The sequence below is a fragment of the Drosophila innubila genome (assembly GCF_004354385.1).
Source record: "Drosophila innubila isolate TH190305 chromosome 3R unlocalized genomic scaffold, UK_Dinn_1.0 2_E_3R, whole genome shotgun sequence".
Taxonomy (NCBI): Eukaryota; Metazoa; Arthropoda; class Insecta; order Diptera; family Drosophilidae; genus Drosophila; species Drosophila innubila.
This window is the reverse complement of record NW_022995380.1, coordinates 408141-427559: the sequence shown is the minus strand read 5'-3', so window position 1 is coordinate 427559 and position 19419 is coordinate 408141. Positions and strand designations below refer to the sequence as shown.

Genomic DNA, 19419 nt, shown 5'->3' with positions numbered 1-19419 from the left:
GATCAAATTTCTTGGTCTGGCAGCGTTAAAATAAATGTCAACTTTTTTTTACAGGTGGCAGTGTCTTTCAAAAAACAATTACAATACAAAAATTGCATACTGGCAACACTGGAGCTGAACAGACCTTTATCGGGCGTAAAAATAAATAAATTATTAAATTTGTAGTAATATTTGAAACACAGATGTGTGCAAAATGTTGAATGACCTGCTTGTCGTGCTCAGGCAGCACCAGAATATGACAAAATCATGTAACTTGGACTAACGAGGTAGAACAACAAGAGGCAGCCCTGCAGCAACAAGACAACAACAACAAAAGAACACACAAAAAAAAAACGAAAACATAATTTGGTCAATTTGCATATTCATTAAAGAGCGACACAAAAAGTACATATATATTAGGTAATTCACGCACAATAACAAAATGAGCAAACTGGAAACGGATTCGGACAGTTCTGAGGAGTTTTTCGATGCCGAAGACACAACACCCAATCGCCATGCAACTCTTGGGTAGGGTGTAGAAATAACCAGCTATACTTGTGACTCACCCTATTGACACGCATGTTGTTGTTCTTGCAGCCGTAAATTGCCGACGGAGTGCGCGCAGGAGTTCATCTTCCCGGAGCCAGCTGTGCGCGTGAATACGGCCGCCTCATCGGACAGCGATGCAACTCCCATCGGTGCTGGCACCCCCGCCACCCGCAGTCCCACCAACAGCTTAGGCGCCCGCCTCAAGCAACAGGATGCTGCTGTTGCCGCCGCCGCCGCTGCCAATGTCTTTGTGGAGCCCAAGTCAGTGAAGGGCATGGTAAGTGCGGGGGCGTAGTTAGGGCGTTTTATGTTACATGTGCTGGTTGCGTTCAATTTTAGATTTGATTTGCTTGCATGCATTAAGATACATACGTTGAACGTTTTGTGATTTCAGTTTCTATTCTATTGAATTCTGTTCTATTAGAGTCGCTACCTTCCCATGCTCCCATGACCATTTGCATTTGCATTTCCATGCACGTTTTACGTTTTCCCTTTCTGGTCGAGTGCTTTGTGCAAAAAATCAATGCAAATTTCTTTCTACCGATTTCACTGCGCTTCCCAAATAGAAGCAACAAAAAAGAAAAAAAAAAACAAGCAAAGCAAATTAATTCCTCCCACTCCCCTAGCTTCCTCCCATCCCATAGAGTAGTCATGATTGGTCATATGCTTTTTTCTGTTAGCATTTGTTTTATTTGTTTTTATTATTTATGCCTGTGTTTTTGTTTTGCCTTCCCATTGTGAAAGGTTCGTATGAGGCTTACAGATTGTCATCAGCGGTCAGGCATATAAATTTAAATATGTGCGGGGGTTGCTCAAAACATTTAAGATATATTACTCTTACAAGTTATCACTGCAGAGCAACAAGTCTAATATTTCTCGAACGCTCCTCGTTTATATATAAACTGAAATATTTATTAAGGCATTTTGTTTATTTGGCATTCTAATTTCCACTTGTTGACTCTTCGTAGATACAAAATGCCTCATTCCCTGCCTGGCAACAAGCAACATATCAATCAATTCAATTCTATTTCAACGTCGTTCAGTTGTTAATCAAAATAATTATTGTTATACAATTGCTAACACTTTGCATAACGCATTCTGAATTTCATTAAATCATTTATTGTTACCTAGCGGTTATTATCAAAAGGTATGCCGTTGCCTTATCTGACTTTGCTCCAATTATTGTTAACAACATTTACTTGCGGTTTTATCAGTAAGACTATATATATATTTATTACTACAATAATTGCTGTTGGTCAAGGCCTGTGTTTGACCCATAAATTCTTGCTGAAATGATTTCATTCACAGCGCATCGTTCTTGCTTGTTGACAGGGGGAGTTGGAGGGTCTGCTCTTATCAGCGACACTATCTGATAGGGAATACCTCGAGTGCTATGTCCAAGTTGATAAGTTGCGTCCCAATCAACGCTTCCGACTTTCCCCTTTCCATTCCTTTAACCTAAGCTATTTACTATTATTAAGTATATTACTTTTTATTTTTTTTTTTACAAATTTCTGGGATTTTTCTTGATGTGAATTATAATGATTGTTATAAAGGCGCTATTTTTTAATTTTTTGTAAACATGTTTGCTCTTTATTTTCATATTTTGTGCTCCTCTACTCATTTCGTAAAAATCAACGAATTTAAAAACCAAATAAACAATGAATATAAATTAAATGAATTGTAAAACTTCATGGAATATGGTCTAAACTTCAAACTCAACCCAATGTTTGTACTCATATATATATTATATAAATGTATATATAATAAAAAAAAAACATCATATATATATCGTATATAGTCTGGTAGACAACGCTTTCAAGAACTACGTCAATGCATGCAAAATGATGAAGATGATAATCCAGGAAATACACTCACACCTGATTCTCAGGTACTAAATCTCCTTTCAATCCAATGTAGAATATATAGCTAATATACTTTGTAACCCTAACACATGCTTTAGTTTTTTCATTTTTTTTTTGCCAAACTACTTACAAATAGTCCGTGTTTAATATCTGTGTACGAGCCTGCTTTATAATTGTTTTACTAATTTATTTCTCTCACTTTGTTCAACAACAGAACAGCTCGATGGATGGCGTCTTCACAAATCGGCCAACACATCCGTTTAAGGTCATTGAAAGTGATACGATGAGCATTCAGAGCATGACATCATTGGGTCGCGTGGGACGCATCTTGGCGGGCAGTATCGATCCGTCGTGTGAGTTCGGAATACGCACTTAGCAAACATTTAGAATCCGTTCACATTTTACATTTTATTCACTTGCTTCATATACAGCAATCAGCATTGATCGTGAATCGCTGGCGTCAATGAATGCCCAGCAGCATCAGCAGCAGCAACAACAACAGCAACTGCAGCAGCAACAACAGCAACAACGTCAGACGCCGCCACCTGCAAGCTCTGCGAATGCCTCGTCAACAGCTACGTCGGCTATAGCGGCAGGAACTGTCAAGCATATTCCAAGTGTGACAGCCTCTAGTGCAATAAGCAGCAGTACGGGAGCAACTGCAGCGCAAACTACGGCCGTCGGTGGTGCCATTATGTTGCAGGAGCCGGATGTGATAGCAAGCACAAAGCTGGCGCATTCAAAGACCACAGATTCCATCACATCAAGCGGGCCAATTGCACCGCCGCGGCGCAAAAAGAAATCACGCAAATTCTCCAGCAGCTCCTCCGAGCAGTTTAACATGAACGAGGGTATGCGATTGCCGGCACCGGATACGGAGGACACCGACAGCGATACACGGTCCGTAAAGAGTGTGCGAGATGTGCAACAGAAATTGCGTGATGATATTGTTAAGGAGTTCGAGAGCTCGCTAAATGATGTAAGCGCCAAGGCGTCAAATATAACGCTGACCTGTTCCTCAACCAGCACAATCGTATCCGCCTCTGCATCGACCACGACCACACCCTCATCCCTGGCCCAAATGGCCTCCACGAGTCATGCGTCGCATGTGCGGCCTGTGTCAGCGGCGGCAATTATAGTCAAGCCTTCGCATTCACTTGGCAACAGCGTCACATCGGTCTACTCGAAACCAAGTCCGTCTAATTCGGCCAAAAGCAACTCGGCACCGGGAAGAGTAAGGTGAGTAGATATGCAACTTATTCTGAAAGAAATTCCGCTAATAACTTTGCGTTTGCAGTTCCATCGATCCCAATCAGGGTCTTAATTTATTCAAGGCCATACAAGGTAGCTATGTGGTTAAGCCGCGGGATGAGGCAAGCAACAAGGCCCAGGGACCGTCCCAGGATGAAATCGAGCGCATCGAGAAGATGCTTATGGAGAGTGCTAGTCGACCCAAGCTGGCGGGCAGCGGTTCCAATAGTCTGGGCAGTTCCACACGGTAAGTTAACAACATGGCAATGGACGATCGCTTGCAACAAGTGTTTCCTCCATTTGCAAGTGATTTTTCAACGTTGAACATGAACTTTAGCCTAATTGAGTGCAATTAATTGAACAATTCTGAGATTTATTCGCAGAGGTCCTTATGATCTATACATTATGTACAGAACTTGGAGGATGTGCCTCGAGTTAGTTGAATATTATATTGTAATATTGTAATTTATTGCTTGTCTTATCGCTAAAGTTCATCTTCATCTCCCAAAAGTGAAATTATAATCCTATTCTTCATTATACCCACTACTCGAAGTGTACAAGCGAATATACTTTATAGTATTCATTGTAAAAGAGAACTCTTAAAGTATATATAAAATTCTCAAACGTCGTCAATAACGGAAACTCAGTGACTGTAAGAGCTAAATTAACCAACCACACAGTATTTTTATAAATTGTAATCAGCTCCTGCACGGAATAAATTCTATTACACCCACAGTTTTCCAAATAGAATTACCAGTATACCCACTCAATTTCAGCACATCCGTAGCTATGGCTGTTTTTAAGTTTAAGCAACACAAGTGCCAGTAATTTGTATACCTTTCGAATTTAAAACACATACATGTCATTTGTATTGAGAAACGGGTATCGTTTTATAGTTGGGGACTCGATAATGATCTGACTTGTTTTTTTTCTCCGATTTCCACAGCTATACGGCCTTGTACCGGGGCGTCAATGACAAGGAGCGACGCAAGTCAGCTGGGGATGAGGATGTGTTGAGGCAGATGAACATTTATGTGCGCACACGCACCAATTCGGGCAAACAGTTGACTGACTTTGAGATACTCGAACAAGTTCCTGTAAAGAATTTGGATACGGGAGAGAATATGCCGCTATCCGAAGTGCGTTCACCGCCAGTGCCTGAGGGCTGGAATCCGCTCTCGCTGCATATATTGAAGCTGACCTCACATTTGGAGGTGATGCAAAAGGAATCGGACGAGGAGAGCGTCATCGGCATACCGCCTAGTATTGAGGGGCAGCAACCCGACGAGGAGGAGCTGGAAACGGAGGATGGCAGTCGCTTGAAAAAGAAAACGGCGCGCATTAAACGTTTCTTTGGCAGCACAATGCGCAAAACGGTGGACAAGGCCAAGTCGATAGCATCGGAGGTGTCCCATGCGCGACACAAGGAAGATGTGGCTGACATTGTGGATGCCATGAATCCCGAGCAGAATATCAAAATCAAAGCATCCTCCTCCAACAAGGGCCCCTATGAGTTCACCAAGCTGCAGCATGTCCAGGACTTGAGTGGCGAGGACACCAGCGCTGTGTGGTGCATGAAATTCAGTTCATGCGGACGTCTACTTGCCACCGCTGGACAGGACAAGGTGCTGCGCATTTGGGTGCTCAAAGATGCCTATCCCTATTTCCAGGTAAGATCAAATAAGTCAATGCAATCTTACAATCAATAACAATGATTTTCCTCCAGGATATGCGCAACAAGTACAATGCCGATCAAAAATCTTCGCCCACGCCATCGCAGGAGTCGCTGGTGTCACAGCATTCCGCCGAGGAGGCCATTGCGATGGCCACCGCAGCCGAGAAGTGCACGGGTCCGTTTATGCCTAAGCCATTCTGCACCTACAATGGCCACACCTCGGATCTGCTCGATGTCAGTTGGTCCAAGAACTATTTCATCCTGTCCAGCAGCATGGACAAAACGGTGCGACTGTGGCACATCTCCAGAAAGGAATGTCTCTGCTGCTTCCAGCACATTGATTTTGTCACAGCAATTGCGTTTCATCCGCGCGACGATCGATACTTTCTTAGTGGCAGTCTTGATGGCAAGCTGCGTCTCTGGAATATTCCTGATAAGAAGGTGGCGCTATGGAACGAAGTGGATGGTCAGACGAAACTCATTACGGCCGCCAATTTCTGTCAGAATGGTCAGTTTGCAGTTGTCGGCAGTTACGATGGACGCTGCATCTTCTACAACACGGACCAACTGAAGTATCACACGCAGATCCATGTGCGTTCCACGCGTGGCAAGAATCGTATTGGCCGCAAGATAAGCGGCATTGAGCCCATGCCTGGAGAGGACAAGATATTGGTTACGTCCAATGACAGTCGTGTCCGCCTATACGATCTCCGCGATCTGAACTTGTCCTGCAAGTACAAGGGATATTTAAATGTATCCTCCCAGATCAAGGGCTCGTTCAGTCACGATGGCAAGTACATTATTGCTGGCTCCGAGAATCAATGTATCTACATTTGGAAAACGAATCACGACTACTCCAAGCTGAGCTCGGTAGGTGTTAAAGGTTCTTTAACTGAAAGTAATAGCATAATTATTGACTTTATACCTGCAGGTTCGTCGCGATCGTAGTGATTTCTGGGAGGGCATTAAAGCACACAATGCCACTGTCACCTGTGCCATATTTGCGCCACATCCGGAGGCGATTATTAAACCGGAACCGGATGAAATTTCCCACGATAAGGTGAGCATCGTTGAAACTACTTAATAATATATAAATCTTATCATTTAATATTGCCGAGTGCAATTTGATGACTTGTCATCATATAAAACCAATTTTATTAAAGAAAAATTCACAATTTTCACCTAAAGTCGATTGCATTCAGTTGAAATCTTAGGCATCCTTGTATTGCTAAATTAATATTCTTTTTGCCACATATTTGACATATTTAATAAAGTTTAAGCTTATCTTGGGTAGATAAAAACATGCTTATATATCCATCACTATACAGGGGAATGTATCTTTTGTCAAACCTATTCTAGACATCGCCTAAATTTACTTTTTGATATACACCTCCTTAGTACACTTTTTGTTTCACAATTAATTTACATACAAGTATATTATGAAACTAAAAATTTATAATTTTCCGAGATATTTCATTCAAAAAATACAAAACTAGATTTTTCAAAATCATTCAGTTTATTAGTTTCTGGTTAGCTATTATTTGCGACAAACACTTCGACTGAAAATAACTTATTTTTATTTATTTATATTTATATTTATATATTTTATTTATATAACCGGGCTAATTATGGTTTTGGTCAATTTAAAACCAATCTTTAAAATTTGGAGTACCCAAGACTAAATTTAAATTTTTAATAAACCAACTTTGAATTGTGCATTTTTAAAATAAAAATATTTTATTAAAATAAATTTTATTCAATTTTTATTATATTTAATTTTACTAGCCGAATTGAATTTTAAATATTTGTGTGGTCTGATTATAGTTGATGATAGTAATTAAATAAATAAATAATGTATTCTTTGTTGTTCCACACAGTTACCGAACAATCAGCCGGATCCATTGGTGGAACAGCACAAGAAGGGTTGTGGCTATGTGCTCGTCAGCGCGGACTTCAATGGCGCCATCAAGGTGTTCATCAACAAAACAAAGCCGAAGCACAGCAGTTTGCCTTACACGGCCATTGCAGATTAATCGATTGTGGATAATGAAAAAATAAGGGGATTGGTGTGAGGGAAATGCAAATGCGAAATGCGCTAAAAAAAATTAATGATTTCTCTTTGATTTTTGTACTGTATTTATGAGAAATGTATATGTATTTTGTACGGATAACCAATTAATTGATAGCATTAACGCTTATTTATGTTTTTAACCTATTTGCTTAACTTAAGGTCGTAATATCTTCTATGTATGTATATGTACAAGTATGTCCTATATTTATGATTATGTTAAATGTTGTTAACGGCAATCGAGTGCGGTGTGTGTAATATCTTCTTATGCAGAGTATGTTTTTTAATGTTAATTATTTTCTAATGACAACTAAGTGTGTAAATGCGCATGTAGGTGAGTGTATGAGCAAGCTGTGTGTGTGTGTGTGTGTGCTTGTTGATATTTTATTGCATGTTTTATTATTAATTAAATTAATGCAAACTAATTCAAAACTCCTTCGCACACACACACAAACATATACACGTACTTATACACCCACAAATATGACAATTACTTAATGATAATTAGCTTGTGGTAATTATTTAATATACTTATGATATTTTGTGTAAAAGTAAAGAAATTTTGCGACCCTCGGGGCTGCCAATGTGCACTTTAAGCATATTGTTTTTTTCATTAAATATTTTTATTGATTTTGCTCGGTCGGAATGATGCCGTTAGAAGCCGATGTTGAAGTGCTTCGTTCTGGCTGGTAAGGATTAGAAGTGACTGGCAGGAATGCTCCTGGCGACGACAGCTATTTAACGTAAGTTTAACCTTCATTGTTGGGGCTTCCTAATGGTCCCAAGATGGGGTGCGTTCTCGAGCTTATTCAAGTAGAAGCTGGCGCGTGTGCTTGTGTGTACGAGTGGGTGCGTGTGTGAGGGATAATCCTTTGTGTGTGATTTAAAAAATGAAATGGGTGTTTTGTCAATTGTGTGGTGCATGTTCCCATCCGTAATTGCAGTTGGTGGTCTGCCAATTCCCGGCTGCGACAAAAATTCCAGACGCCTAACAATGGTCACAAAAATATACACATATATTTGCTGCGCCAAATAAGAGAAACAAAAGGAAAATCAACAAAAAGTGTCGAAGAACAAGGAAATGAAAACGCGGAGCGGGGAACCCCTCCATTTCTCAATTTATATATATATTTTTTTTTTGGCCGGAAGAGGCAACTTCCTGAGTGCCATGGAAATCATTTCGAGTGCTTGGCTGTGTGGAAGGGGGCTTCCCAGACAAAGAGCCATATCCTCCTAGCCGGCTAGTGCTAGGCGTCTCTTCCTTTATGTGGGGCGGTTCTGGCCTGGTTGCCTACCAAAGGCAAAGGCAAATACAAATACGTTAATTTCAAGTAGCGACAACGAACGACCCCAGCAACCCCAAAAAAGTGGGAGATTTATATATATATATGTATATATACGAGTACTGTTATGTCGCCATATTACACAAATATATGTATGCTAGTATGTATATTATCTATGTACTCGGATATGTTTGTATATCTTCCGACTTTCGTTTGCTTCTTGACGCTTCGCTGCAATTTTGTCTGCAGTGCCACAACCAGGCCATTAGCTTGGAGCATGGGGCATACGTAGGGAGGGAGGAAGGGGGATTGAATTTGAGGCACGTCGTCGGCAATGAATATGCCGGCTAAATAATTGTTTAGTCAGACAGCAAAGTCACTCGAAAGACGATTAGTGATTGTGTTCTTTTTAACATCCATTGCAACATGCAATCAATAAAGATTTAAGCAGTTGCAGTTGCTTTATGAGTGGGTGGGTGGGTGGCCGGGCAAAGGGGGGGGCGTGGCATGGCATGGTGTGTCGTTGCGTGCCAATGCGGCAACAACAGCTGTTGCAATGCCAGCCGACCACAGCAGCCAGACGCCGGCGCCGGCCCTCATCATCACCTGCCCCCAGACGCGTTCCAAATGCCAATCAATGCACTTTTGGCCATGTGCCAAGTTGCTCTTTCAAAAGAGTACCAAATTGTGAAGCTGTTGAAACTTAGTTTCTCTTAAACCGCATTGAAGGCACATTGCTCTTAGACACACCTGAGTAGAGGCAAATGGTATAATATTTACAAAACTATTAATAAATAATGTTTGCATTAGACTGTGTAGGCATCCTTATTTAATTTATAAAGCTTCTAAATTTGATTTGCACTCACAAATTGGTCAAAAACAACAATTCTGTTAACTAACAGATTTCTGTAACAGCGAGCTTAAAGTGTTAAGAGAGCGGACCAGTTATGAAAACAGCAAAGAGTATTCCAATAGAGATGCTCTCCAAAAGTTGGCGTGAGCAACGTGGCGGGCAGCACACAGACACGAGTTGAGTATATGACGAACAAGTTAAGTTTAAGATAGCGACAGAGTTTCATTCTGAGAGTGATAAAAGGAAAAGAAAATAATTAATAAAATTTTCAAAAGTAAAGAGCCAATGTAGCCTTTCATTATGTCATAAAAAATTTATTGCTACTTGCTCATAGAGTTGGAGTTAGTGTATCGTGAGTCGCTTGATTGTTTTTCTCACGCGCACATCATTGGCGTGCACACAGGCACACCCACACGCACACACACACTCACAAGCGCACACATGTAAACACAATGCGCCGAGATTGAGGCAAGGTGCGCTTAGCTCTTTCATGCTCTCAGTTTATTTCTGACTCTCGTGCAAAGCGCAACGTCGCAACGGACGGCTCGTACGGTCGCTCGGTCGCCCATGTTGTGTCTCGGTGTCGGTTTCGGTTTCTGTGCTTTTCGTGTTTTTCGGTTGACAACTGCAAATGCAACACAAAAACAAATTCAGTGTAAAAAAAATGCATTTACATAATAATTATTTTTATAAAATTTTGAAAAAGAATTTTGGTCAAAAATAACCAGAAACTTTGTGTTTGTATGCATGTGCGTGTTGCACATTGAACGACTGTGTGTTGGTGTGAGTAATTGTGTGTGCATGTGGGTGTAATTCTTTGGTCTGTGTGCAGCACGTTAGCACTTAATTAAATTAAACAATATTTAATTCGAGCTAAAGCTCAAAGTGCAGAAGAATACCTTGAGCCTGAGAATATGTGTTTGTGTGTGTGTGTGTTTGTGCGTGTGAGAGAGTGATCAAGTTGAACTTACACAAAATATGTAAATACAATTGTTGTTGCTGCAATTCGAAAAAGTGTTAAAGCTCACCGTTATTTATCGGCTACACTTTCATCGAGAATCGATTCTCGTCGATCAATTATCTTTTTGTGACCTCATTTGAGTTCTAATTTCATTCTACACTCGAAGAAAACGTCAATAAACAATTGTTTGAAGAAGTGTCGATTAAAAACTTTTTGTCGATTAGTTTCTACTTGTCCAAGAAACTGTTACACTCATTAAAGCCAGTTTCTGTTTTCGAAATAATCGTATTTATTCCCAGACGGGTGTTGAAAATATTTTCTTTTTTAACTGCGCATATTAACATATTTAATTGTTTGGTTTTGTTTTTTTGGGATAACGATGGGAAAACTCTGAAACCAATCGATTTGGACATGAAATCATTCTGAAATCGTTTTCAAATGATCTTTCGATAGTTTTCTCCTACCACATTTGTTGCGGCTTAAACGCTTCATTAAACTTCAATTTATTCTGAGCACATTGTTGATTTTTTATTAGTTTCTTTTATGTGCATTTTGGCTTAATTGAGCTTTCTAACATGAAACTTCGTTATGACGTCTGTTTTTTACACGCCTGCAACAAAGCACAAAAATCGTGCAAAGCCAAAAATAATGAAAAGCAAAGTAAAACAAGAAAAACAATTATTGTAACACTTTCAAAAAAACAGCAGCAACAACAATTATTACAATGTGTCTAATCAATGTCATATTTACAGAATAACGGAACAATTGAAATAAATGAAAAAACGAAAATGAAATGAAATAAAAATTAACTAATCAGCGAACCAAAGGGTATCTACGAAGCAAAATATACTAAAAAATAAGCAACCCTTTCACTTGAAAAAAAAAAAACAAAAACTTAGTTGGAGAATCCAAAGTGCAACAGCCACAATAAGAAAACGAGTTTCAATAAGCCGATAAACCAATAAGCAATAAGCTAAGCAAAATACAACAACAGCAACAAATACATATAAGCAACTAGGTCCGTTAGTGCGCCATCGTGGCCTATATTCAAAATAGATCAGCAGCAGCGCTGTCAAAATGCAACCAACAACAACAGCAACAGCAACAACAACAGCAGCAGTAACAGCAACAACAACAGTCGCATGAGAACACGACGCAGCTTAAGCAAAAACAAGTTTCCATTTGCGCCTTTATGCTAAATAATAATAATAAATAAACGCGTTGCAATACCAAAAAGACACGCGGAGCAGTCGAAGTCGCAGTCGCAGTTGCAGTCGCAGTCGACGAGTCGCCAAGTCGCCAAGTTGTCCAGGTTGCCCAGGCAACAAAAAAAAGTGACCTACAAATACTGGTTTTCAGTGGGGCCAAACAACTCCGCGTGAGAACGTGAGCAGCAATGGCCACAGCAGCCACAACAATAACAACAACAACAGCAACAACAGTAACAGCAGCCGAAATGCAGTCAACGATTGTGGTTAAGCGGCCGGGTCCGCCAGTGCCGCCCAGACCCAAAGCAGCAGCAGCAACAACAGCAGCAACAGCAGCAACAACGGCGACAACTTCACCTCCAATCATACAAAAGAAGCCCACATTTGTTAGCCAACTGAGCGCTGTGGGACGCACTTTGGTCTACAAGTCGCCCTCGCTGAATCTGCAAAAGAAACAGGCGCAAACACAAACGCCCACAATGGCGCTAGTTGGCAGTGCAACGGCAACAGCAACAGCAACGGCAACAGTTGCCACGGGCGCACCAGCAACGGCGCCAAAGCCGCCATTGAAGCTACGCAAGGCACCGGATGTGCCGACAGCCAAGCCCAGGGATTCAATTGGCATCAATCGGGCCAATTCACTCAGCACACAGAGCACACCCATCAAGGACACGCGTCTCAGTCTGGGCAAGGTGGATTTCGAGCGGGCGGGTCTGCATCCCGCCAAGCAGCCATTGCCAAAGCCACGCAAGATTGTCCAGTTGCCGGTGGCCACACTCGATATGGATGATGTGCCGACCTTTGTGGCGCCACCGGCTACACCGGCCACCAGCATCTTTAGGCGCTCCAAGACCACACTGGACGGTCCCCTTGCGAGCGGTCCTTTCAGCAATGGGAGCAGCGGAGGCAGCAGCTTTCTCAGCGGCAAAACTGTGGAGATTAAGAATAACTTGAAGAATGCCGCGGAGCGTCTCTTCTCGGAGATCATCATAAGCCAGTCACAGAAGCAATCGGCAGCGGATACAACAATAATAACGAAGCATGAACGCGCCATACAGCATCAGGCATTGTTGGAGCAGGAGTTGGCCCAGGAGCGGCACACTCGCTTCCAGTTGGAGCGGGCACGGGAACGCGAGCGTCAGGCCGAGCAGGTGACCATTCAGGCAGCGGGCAATTGCACTCGCATCAATATCAATCCCAGTTCCAATCCAAATCCGAATCCGAATCCGATCAAGTGCTCGGTGAGTGCTGGCAATACTCCCGAAAAGAAGCACACCTTCCACGAGCTGCTCATCTCGGAATTGGCGGCGATGCGCAATAGATCTTGTTCATTGGAACAGTTGCCCACGAAATCTTTGTCCCTGGCCAAGGAAACGCCCAGTAAATCGTTGTCCCGCCAACGCTACAACTCCATTGATGATGCCGACACGGAGGATGTGGATGCCGATAATGTTGAGGATGCCGATGGCGATGAGGAGGACACGCTCACCTATGCGGTCAACAAGTCGCTCAAGGAGAACGGCAATTTGAATGGCAACTCCACACCACGCAAACGTTGTCCCTCGGGATGCTCCTCGGACTCATCGCCATACGGCACGGAGCGCTCGCAGCGGATCAGAACCTCCGACTGGATCGAGGTGGGCGACAATGGCAAACAGGTGACACTAACCAGTTGTCACATCAGTCTCGAGGATTCCGGCATGGAGGATGAGGAGCGGCTCGATGATATGTCATCGTCGGGTGTGGGCGACAGCTGGGATAGCGTCAAGGAGGCAGAGAACGAGAAACGTTGTCGCAACGTCAAGCGGTGAGTCAGCTATTGAATAATATGTGGGAAATGATAGGAAGAGTGTGTAATTTATATAGATAAGGTATAAATCGGTACTTTATTATGGGATGCTACAACTTTTTGATCAAAGTGATTTTAAGGCATAAATCTTTAATTGATAATGGGTTAGTAATGTGAATTGATTTATAAGCTAATGTAAAATGCAGCTCTGATCAGTTATTGCAATTTTCATGTATTTAAGTATTTAAGTATTTGTATTACTCAGAGTTATTTATACAAGGGGTCAATACGATAAAACGATTTGTAAAACCTTCTGTGATTCACACTTGCATATTCTGTTGCATTCAGGATAAATTATTAAACCCCTAGTATTGCTTTAAAAGGTTTCAAAACAATTTAAGCTTGAGTGCCAAGTCTTACGAGTACAGCGGTATTATAATTCTTGCTTAGAATCGTGACATTGTTGCATATTTCAAAACCATTCGATTCAAAATATTCGTGACTTTAAAGAAAATCATGAGTTTTTCGAAAGAATAGAAAAACGAATTCCTGAATGTACATAGAGGAATATTTCAGCGCTAGAGGGTAGCATTTGATGTTACCCTGCATTTGTATTGTTCCCAGTTCCTGGAAATCTTGTCAAACGGCATTAATTTGTTGACAGCCAAATGGTTTGCTTTGTGGACCTTCCCTTTCCAGGCTCAACAAAGGGCACGCGTGTCCTGAACTCCGAGTAATTCCCATTGTCAACATCATTTCTCGTAATTAGTTGTGGCTGATGTCAGTCAGACAGACAGATTGGCAGACCCTTTCACTGACTGCCTCCCTCGGAGAATCGTAAAATTATCAGGCGAACGTAGGAAAATCAATAAATGGTTGGGCCATAAACATCATGGCAGGAGGAGCGAGCGATAAGATAGGGACAGCTATCTGACAGATATGAAGATGCTACCGACAGATTTGTACATATTCAGGTACAAGTTAACTGTTGCATTTTCGAACTGCCTGGTTATCTGGCTATCTGTTTTAGCAACTGTGGCAGAGTCAGAAGCAGAGGTAGGGACGGAGCGATTGGTAGTTGGGTGGGGCGTGTCTGTCTCCCACTGTGTCGGGCCTGTCGCCTGGCGAAAACTGCTTGCAAATTCCCAACATGTGTAATTTTATTTATGCGCTTACCGCAATTATTTCACCGAGTTTCACTGAGCTTTGCTGACACGCTTTACATGCCCAGGGCAGCACTTGTATCTCGTATCTCGTATCTCACAGATACTCTCAACATGCATACACACGAGTACGAGTACGAGTATGAGTAAGAGTACGAGTACTCAGTACTGTACTCTTGGCCCATTGTTTTGTCTTTGGCTGTTCATGCAAATTGCTGCCAACTCGGATTCTTCTCTTCAGTGTTAGATGCGGTTTGAACACTTTGCCTGGTTTATTTATGCCTTTTTTTGTTTTTGTTTTTTGATAAATTATTGCTGACACCATTTCGAAGGTGTTGTTGCTGTTGTTGTTGCTACTGCTGTTGTGGCACGTTGCATGTATGCGCATTACGCTCGATTGCAGCAGTTGCAGCAACTGCCACGGCAACGGCAACGGCAACTGCAACTGCAACATCTTGCAATATTTACAACAACGTCTACTTATGTCTCATATTTTTATGTACGAATATATTGTGTGTGTTTAAATAATTTTGTTGTGTGCTGTTTTCATAAGTAAATGCTTATTTCAACAAATCAAAACTCGTTTCCAGCCACTGTACGATATTCGAAGCGTTGTTATTATAACTGCGCACATAAATATGTGAGTATTTTAGTGTACGAGGGCGGCTTGATGATTAACTCAAAGAGCAATGTTCTCTAGTAGTAAAAATAAAAAAGTTATGTTTACTATTACTCTGTTATTTGCAACTTATTAGCTAATTTAATGTAGTATTTCTTCAATTCATCTTTTAATCATTTTAAACTAATTTGATTTTTCTTTTGGAAATCTCATAAATAAAATGCTAGTTTATCAAATTTATTTTACTTTTCACTTTAAAGTTTTTCCATAGCGTTTTTTATATAATAAAATATCTTTCAGTAAAGTTCTAACTCTTGTCTCTTCTTTATTTATTTATAATTTATTTTTATAAACGATATCAACAAATTATCAATTTAAAATTAAAGATTTCCTTGCTTACTTGCTTCCTTTACTTGTTTTTTTTTTACTCTCACAGAACTTTATATTTATTTAGATTTCATTCTTGAAAGCCTTCAGTGATTGAGATGGTCCTAGAACTTATTTGTATTATCCAAGCTTTATCTTGTTTCATACCTTTCTTTTGTGTATTTTTATAGATTTTAGATAAAAGTTTTCAATGGGATGTTTTCAATAGAGAGGTGGATACGTATTGACAGGTCCACCCTCGCGTTTGTAAGCACTGTGTATATTGCTGGACGTGTTTGCGGTGCGCTCAACGCTGATTATCGTGACTCACATTGTTTGGCATTTGTACGATCGCACACATGACTACGGTACTCACACACACAGAAACACATACAATTACATTTATAATATTCAATATAAATGCAAATACAATCGGTATACTCGTTAAGACTCTTACAAAAACCTCTCAGACTTGAATGCGGCTCTTGAAACTTGTGAAACTCGCCGAAGCGTAGCTTCTCCCAGAGAGTCTTCGGTTTTCGGTCTGCCTCAATCCAAGTTTTTCCTCTCCACGCATTGATTAGTCATACATTTTACGTGCTCCGCAATGAGCCAAATACTAGTCAATAGTGTCTTCCCAAGCACAACACACACACACTCACACACTTACATGTGATCGATTTGGTGTTGGCAATTATGTAGCATCAGCTTTTAGCATACTCATAAAAATAGACATGTAGAGAAAGCTGTGAAAATCTTTTTAGAACTCAGCTGATCAATTTACACGCAAACTCAACGAATATTGCAGCTGAAGCTTAATTTTTTGATAAGTAATACTTGTATTTTACACACATGCGATGAGTGTGAGCTCAATTCAAATGATTACTAACTATTCTGAATGCTTTGATCACTAGAAGTAGTTAGCGGATGAAAGTATCTTTTGATTAATCGCCTTATGAATTGTAGGATCTGTATATAGTTATCAGTTGCTGAAATTTTTATATCTGAAAGTAAGCAAATATCAATATTCTTCAAGCAATTAGTGCTTTCCAGTGTCCAAATATTTGCAAACAGATTTGATAAAATGAAAAAATGTACATATGTATGTAATTAATAAATTATTTTTTATTTAAATTGAAGAATAAAGCAAAAATTACATTTAAAATGAATTTACTTAATTTATTACATACTTATTGAAATGGGAACTACATTTATGGCAGTCGATTTTTGTAGTTTCGAAAATGTTTCCAGGAATAAAATCTGAAATAAATTTAGGAGATTATCAAGAAATGTTTTTGTGACGCTTTCAAAGTCAACTGCAAAGAAGTCTAGGCAAAAGATTACATTAATCATTGAAATCAGTGGGCTAATAATAAGCACACATATATTATTATCATTAGAGTATAGGTTGATTGAAGTTCTTTAAATATTTTTTATTTCACTTTGGACACAATACAGCAGTATATTCATTAAAAATGCCAGTTGGCTATCGATAGGGCGCTCTAATTGAATTGTTAATGAAACTTACGTATAGATGCGCTCAGCAAAATCCGTGAAAACACTCCTCTTCCAGCCTGCAACCCGCTCGAAAACCAATTATCCGTCTTCACATACGAAATCAATTTGTGTGTTGCCACAAAATAAGTACATACGAGTCTACAGATATGCATGTATTTGGGCATATATAGGAAAAACTTTTAATGTGCTTCTTTTGTATTGCTTTCCGATGCAATTTCCTTGTGGCTTCTTCTCCAACCCCCAAAAAATACATAAAGAAATGAAAAAAAAAAAACTGATTAAGCCATTAAAAATTCAAGCGCAAACTGTGTGTGCAGACTAACGAGCTTTTGATTAAATGATGTGCTGCCTCAAGTTTTTTTTTCTTTTTTTTTTGGGGCACGTCTATATAAAGTAATTTAAAGACGGTATTCCTAAAAGTACAAGTATGATAAGTAAACCAGTTTCAGATAATTGTAGCAGACAGCTGGAGAGCTGTTTTTAATACAGAGAATAAGTTAGCTTAACTTAACCTAGAACATTTACTCAGATAGTTAAATTGAGCTTAATGATTGTTATTATTTGGCATCAATTGATACATTCAGTTTCTCAATGACGACTCTAGTGATTCCCCATCAGAGCAATTCTATCATTAGTTTTCTCTTTTTTTAGTACATGTTTAAATCATCAGGGTAGAAATGGGGCTCTTCACTTGGAGTAAGTGCAACTCATGTCGGTCATTGGCATTTAAACTCGCACACACACATTGCATTTTCTTCTTGAATTCATTTCATTTGGCAATTGATGGACCGAGCGTGTGTGTTGTTGTGTGTATACTTGTGTGTGCTGTTGTTGTTTTGCTTTTCACTTGCCCATTAAGGAAAAACAAACGTGAAAATGCTGAATTCAATCATAAATTTATGTATGCCCCCGATAACAATGCTGTAATTTGGCGAGCAGTTTGTTTATCTAACTGAATGCAATCCACAGTAGATGTCGATGTCGACAATCGCTCTGAACCGTCCCCCTTAATTGAAGTGCCTTTTGTTGGCTTTCATTGCACTTTTGCCACAGCGATAGATAGTTAGATACGTAGATACTTATGTATCTTTTTGTATATATAGTAGAGATGTCTATGGCCGATCGATGCGGTACGTCAATGGGGCGATTAACAAACCGAATTCGTGCAAATAATTAAAGGGGCTGTGTGCTGCCATTTTTTGAATCTCGCAGATAAACTCGGTGGCAACCACTGTGCACCGTGAAGCTGCCAATGCCTGTAATTATCAACGACTGGCAGCGACGCGACGCATGCGCCGACATTTTTATTGTTTCTGTTGCTGGAGGATGTGGCACAGCGAAAACTGCAACAGCAACAATATCAATAGGGAAAAACTTTAGTTAAGTCAGCTTGACTAAAAAGACCCTGTGCGTATTCTGTAAAAAACAAATTATTAATGAAAATGTTATATTTACATTTTTTATTAAAACATCATTCTCAAATACGCAAACTTCTGAATTGGGATTCAAGCCCATAATTAAACGTTTTGTGTGCGCTATTCATCCGTTGAATATCAACTCTGTTTACAGATTCGCAATCCTTTTTTTTATGTTCTATTTGCTGAAGTTTTCTCTTTTCAAAGGTTGTAGAGGCTTCGGTAGAATTCTTTGACAAATTTAATTTGCTAGCTCTACATCTAATACTCGCAGAGATCTAAATATTCAGGTGTATAAAAAGGTGGATGCTGATAAAGAATATATAATATTGAAATAAGTCAAAATTGTGCATCGAGTTTAAAATAGAATTGTAAACAACAAACAAAGGCAAAGGCAATGGCATCGATTTATCATGAAAGTCCATTTATTGAACTCGATTTTATCTCATTTCTTACCAACTTAATAGACCCTTTGTACTTTTGATGTACAGGGACCAATAACAATAAGACATAATCCAATTTGCAAAGCAAATCCATAGCCGAGATATGGGTTCATATGTGTGTGTACCCAGCAGCAGTCACAGTTTTCTATTTATTTATTGCAATTTGCCAGTTGCCAGTTTGCTTTTTTCTTTATTTTGTCTGCTTTGTGTGTTTGCTTTCTTATTTGTATTTGTTGTTATCGACAAATCGCTCAAATGGAAGGAAACGGCTAATGCGCATTTTGAAATATGAAATTGAATGAGTTTAAATGAAGCTCCATCTCCACTGTGCGCTGCTCGTTATACCTCGTAAATATATTATTATGCCAATAATATAATTTATCATATCTCATACCCTGCCGGCCGCTGTCGGAC

General features: G+C 40.0%; 2 protein-coding genes across 4 annotated transcripts in view; both read left to right on the top strand.

The window, feature by feature from the left end:
• The first annotated feature begins 120 nt into the window (after window positions 1-120).
• On the top strand, window positions 121-7983 carry LOC117792208 (WD repeat-containing protein 44). 2 transcript variants are annotated; one of them, XM_034632248.1, is made up of 10 exons: window positions 121-507; window positions 577-805; window positions 2330-2419; window positions 2608-2746; window positions 2825-3632; window positions 3691-3891; window positions 4591-5314; window positions 5371-6189; window positions 6251-6379; window positions 7197-7983. In XM_034632248.1, exons 1-10 carry the CDS (start codon window positions 422-424, stop codon window positions 7350-7352), a joined length of 3381 nt encoding a protein of 1126 aa, XP_034488139.1. In that variant the 5' UTR covers window positions 121-421; the 3' UTR covers window positions 7353-7983. The 2 variants fall into 2 exon arrangements, with proteins under 2 accessions (XP_034488139.1, XP_034488140.1); XM_034632249.1 differs by lacking the exon at window positions 2330-2419.
• A 2043-nt stretch (window positions 7984-10026) lies between these two features.
• The window catches only part of LOC117792209 (bromodomain and WD repeat-containing DDB_G0285837), a 47979-nt gene continuing 38586 nt past the window's right edge, over window positions 10027-19419 (top strand). For both annotated transcript variants that reach the window (XM_034632252.1, XM_034632251.1), the window contains exons 1-2: window positions 10027-10178; window positions 11237-13499. In XM_034632252.1, coding sequence (XP_034488143.1) covers window positions 11881-13499 — 1619 coding nt within the window. In that variant the 5' untranslated portion in view covers window positions 10027-10178; window positions 11237-11880. The remainder of the gene's footprint in view (window positions 10179-11236; window positions 13500-19419) is intronic.

Excerpts from the sequence above, each read along its gene's own strand:
- LOC117792208 (XM_034632248.1), top strand. The coding sequence starts at position 422 with ATGAGCAAACTGGAAACGGATTCGGACAGTTCTGAGGAGTTTTTCGAT. Across the intron at positions 508-576 it reads AATCGCCATGCAACTCTTGG|CCGTAAATTGCCGACGGAGT; the intron begins GTAGGGTGTAGA and ends TTGTTCTTGCAG. Across the intron at positions 2,747-2,824 it reads GGGCAGTATCGATCCGTCGT|CAATCAGCATTGATCGTGAA; the intron begins GTGAGTTCGGAA and ends CTTCATATACAG.